This window comes from Nicotiana tomentosiformis, chromosome 1 (genome assembly GCF_000390325.3).
Source record: "Nicotiana tomentosiformis chromosome 1, ASM39032v3, whole genome shotgun sequence".
Taxonomy (NCBI): Eukaryota; Viridiplantae; Streptophyta; class Magnoliopsida; order Solanales; family Solanaceae; genus Nicotiana; species Nicotiana tomentosiformis.
In genome coordinates, this window is record NC_090812.1 from 33027628 (window position 1) to 33030660 (window position 3033).

Here is a 3033-nt window from a genome sequence, read left to right on the forward strand (position 1 = left end):
TTCTTCCTCCTCTTCTTCATTTTCTGGTTCAGCCACAGTTGCTTTAAAGGCTACTGCTTTCTTCTTTTCTTGTTGAATTTGCCTATCCAAGTGAGTTTTTTCAAAGGCAATTAAATCACCTCTAAGTTCATCATAGGATATTTTGTCAAGGTCTTGACATTCCAGAACAATAACTTTGGGCTGCCAGATTGTGGGTAGACTTCTAAGGATTTTTCTGACCTGTTCTCCGTTTTTTATTGGTCTACCAAAGGATTTTAGATCTCCAAGGATTTTGCTGAACCTGGAGAACATTTCTTCCACTCATTCTCCATCCTTCATTTAAAATAGCTCATAGTCACGAACTAGAAGATTGATCCTTGTTTCTTTTACTTTGTTGGTTCCCTCATATGTGATTTCCAATTTATCCCACATTTCCTTGGCAGTTTCACAGCTTGAAATATTTTCATACTCTTCTCTACTGATAGCATTATACAGTAGATTTTTTGCTTTAGCATTCACAGTTATAACAGCAGCTTGTTCATCAGTGTAATCATCTAAGTCAAGTGGATCAGTTGATACAATGATTTGATCATTTTCATCTTTCTTTGGTGGAATTGGAAGATTTCCCTTTTTGATAACACGCCAAACTTTGATGTCATATGACATAGTGTATGTTTCCATGCAAATTTTCCAATGAAAGAAATGTTGCCCGGCGACTGTGTTTGATCCCATGATCTTTTTCTCACTAGCTGTTAAGTAAAGTTTGTGAGCCTGGCTCTAATACCAATTGAAAGTACAAGAAGGGGGGGGGGGATGAATTGTGGACTATTAAAACTTAGTTGACTAAGATTTAGTTTAGTCAACTAGCTTTCATACAGTACACAAATAAGATAGAGATGAATGCAATAAATTTGAAGGCAACACAAGGCACAATAGATTTTATACTGGTTCAGTACCGGTGTGGTACTTACGTCCAATTTCTCTTGGGTCACAAGGGTTCTTTTAGATCTTGATAAAGAATTACAACAGTGATGGTTTTGGCTCGTTCACCGCCAACGATATTTAGCAACAATGATTTCTGGATGTTGACACAACTCTTTTTTGTGTTCTAACTCCTTCTATCTTTTATGACACTTGTAGAATCAAGAATACAATATTTGTACTTAGATTTAGAGAGACTTAGAAGACAGTGTTTGTAGTTGCGCACTTCACTCCTTGAGTTCGCCTGTGACCTTATAGGCAAGTATTGTTATGTGTTTGTGTTTGATTCCAGCAAGGTGTCTCTGATTCTTTCAAGGGAGATGAGTGTTGGATTCGAGCAGGGTGTCTTTGATTTCTTCAAGAGAGATGGGCTGGAATTTTTTAAACCATGGAGTGCTCTGTTCCATACCGAGATGCTTCATACTTTCTTGAAGAGATGAGCGCATGTCAAATGGTCTTCATTTGATGGAGTGGATTGATTAATCCAACACTACTAGAAATTCGGTAAAAATCGACCAACTTTGGTCGGTAATGGCCAATAACCGTCCAAAACGCGACCATTTACGTGTAGACGGTATTTTAGCGGTCGGAAAGGCATACCGACCAAAGTTGGTCGGAAATTATCGTCCAACTTTGGTCGGTCAATTAAATTAAAAAAAAAATAATATTGCAAAACAAAACCGACCAAATTTGATAGGTTTTTTAATTATGTAATCAAAAGATTACCATCTAGGAATCGAACCGGGGTTTGTACTGTGGCAGGATACTATTCTACCACTAGACCATTGGTGCATTTTGTTTTAAGATTGTCTTTTATTTTATTTATACTCTTTAATTGTATTTTCGCACGAAAATAACCGACCAAAACTGGTCGGTTTTATTAAAAAATAAAATTATTGATCAAAGTTGGTCGGTTTTTTAAAATGACCGGCCGAATTAACCGATCAATTTTTGTCGGTTTTTTTAATATTAATTTTGATTTATTTTAATTAAAAAACCGACCAAAGTTAGTCGGTTTCTTGAAAAATAAATTTCGCAGGATTCAAAAATAGTTTCCCGCATTTTTGCGCCAAAGAAAACCGACCAAAGTTGGTCGATTTCGTAAAAACAAATTAGAAAATAAAATATTTTGAAAAATCGACCAATTTTAGTCGGTTTTTTGGCCGATTGTTTGACCGACCAAAGTTGGTCTGTCGACCTTGGTCGTTTTTTGCCGAATTTCTAGTAGTCAAGGAGTGCTTGATGATAAGAACCACCACTTTTAATTTTCTTCCACTATGATGTGTTTCCCACCCAACTTGTCTCCCATTTCTTTTGTCCTTTCTTCTTGTTCTTTGTTTGATTTGAGTTTCTGCTTCCTTTTTGATAGCTTGCATCAGCTCCTTCCGTTGATGCATTGATCTCTATAGTCAAAAGTAGATAGGTATTAATTTTGTACACTTGTCATCATTGAAATTTAGATATAACAAACCCAACTACTCAATGTTTATGCCATACAGATTATTGTATCGCTAGGAATCTTTTTGCAGTTCCCAGTTTCATAAATTATTTATTAAGGAAAAAAGGAAGAAAACAAAGAGTTGACTGTTTAGACGTGTATGATGCAATATTTTCAAAAATGGACGTTAGTTAGTGATAATTCAAGGAAATATAGCTGGCATTTAGGCGCACCGATTCTTATTAGTTATTATTAATTTACCGTGCAATAATTTTAATAATGTTAGCGATACACTTGCTTTCATTTTTAATTAGACACCTCACATAAAATACATATTCACAAATTATTGCAACTTGTCTCTCGGCAGTGTGTTGTACGTGCATACCAAGTCATGCAATATATAATTTAGTAAAATAATAAAAAAATATTAATATCAAATTACAATTAAAAGATGTGTTCCTAAGCAAACAATGAGATCATTTCCCCTGGAGCAATTAATCTACAAAGGAAACCAATAGAAAATGTACATTACCGCTGGACTTGAACGCAACAAATTTAGAAGTATCATAAGCTTAGAGCCATGCCTTATAATGCAATAGTATTAGGGAGAAATTAAGCTACAAAAGAAACCATTA

The 3033-nt window shown here is 35.0% G+C and overlaps 1 protein-coding gene across 1 annotated transcript; it reads right to left on the reverse strand.

Annotated features, from left to right (window-relative positions):
- Positions 1-318: 318 nt before the first annotated feature.
- LOC138905369 (uncharacterized) lies at positions 319-711 on the reverse strand. Its single transcript, XM_070193882.1, has one exon. The coding sequence runs from the start codon at positions 709-711 to the stop codon at positions 319-321; it is 393 nt and encodes a 130-aa protein (XP_070049983.1).
- Between the last annotated feature and the right edge of the window lie 2322 nt (positions 712-3033).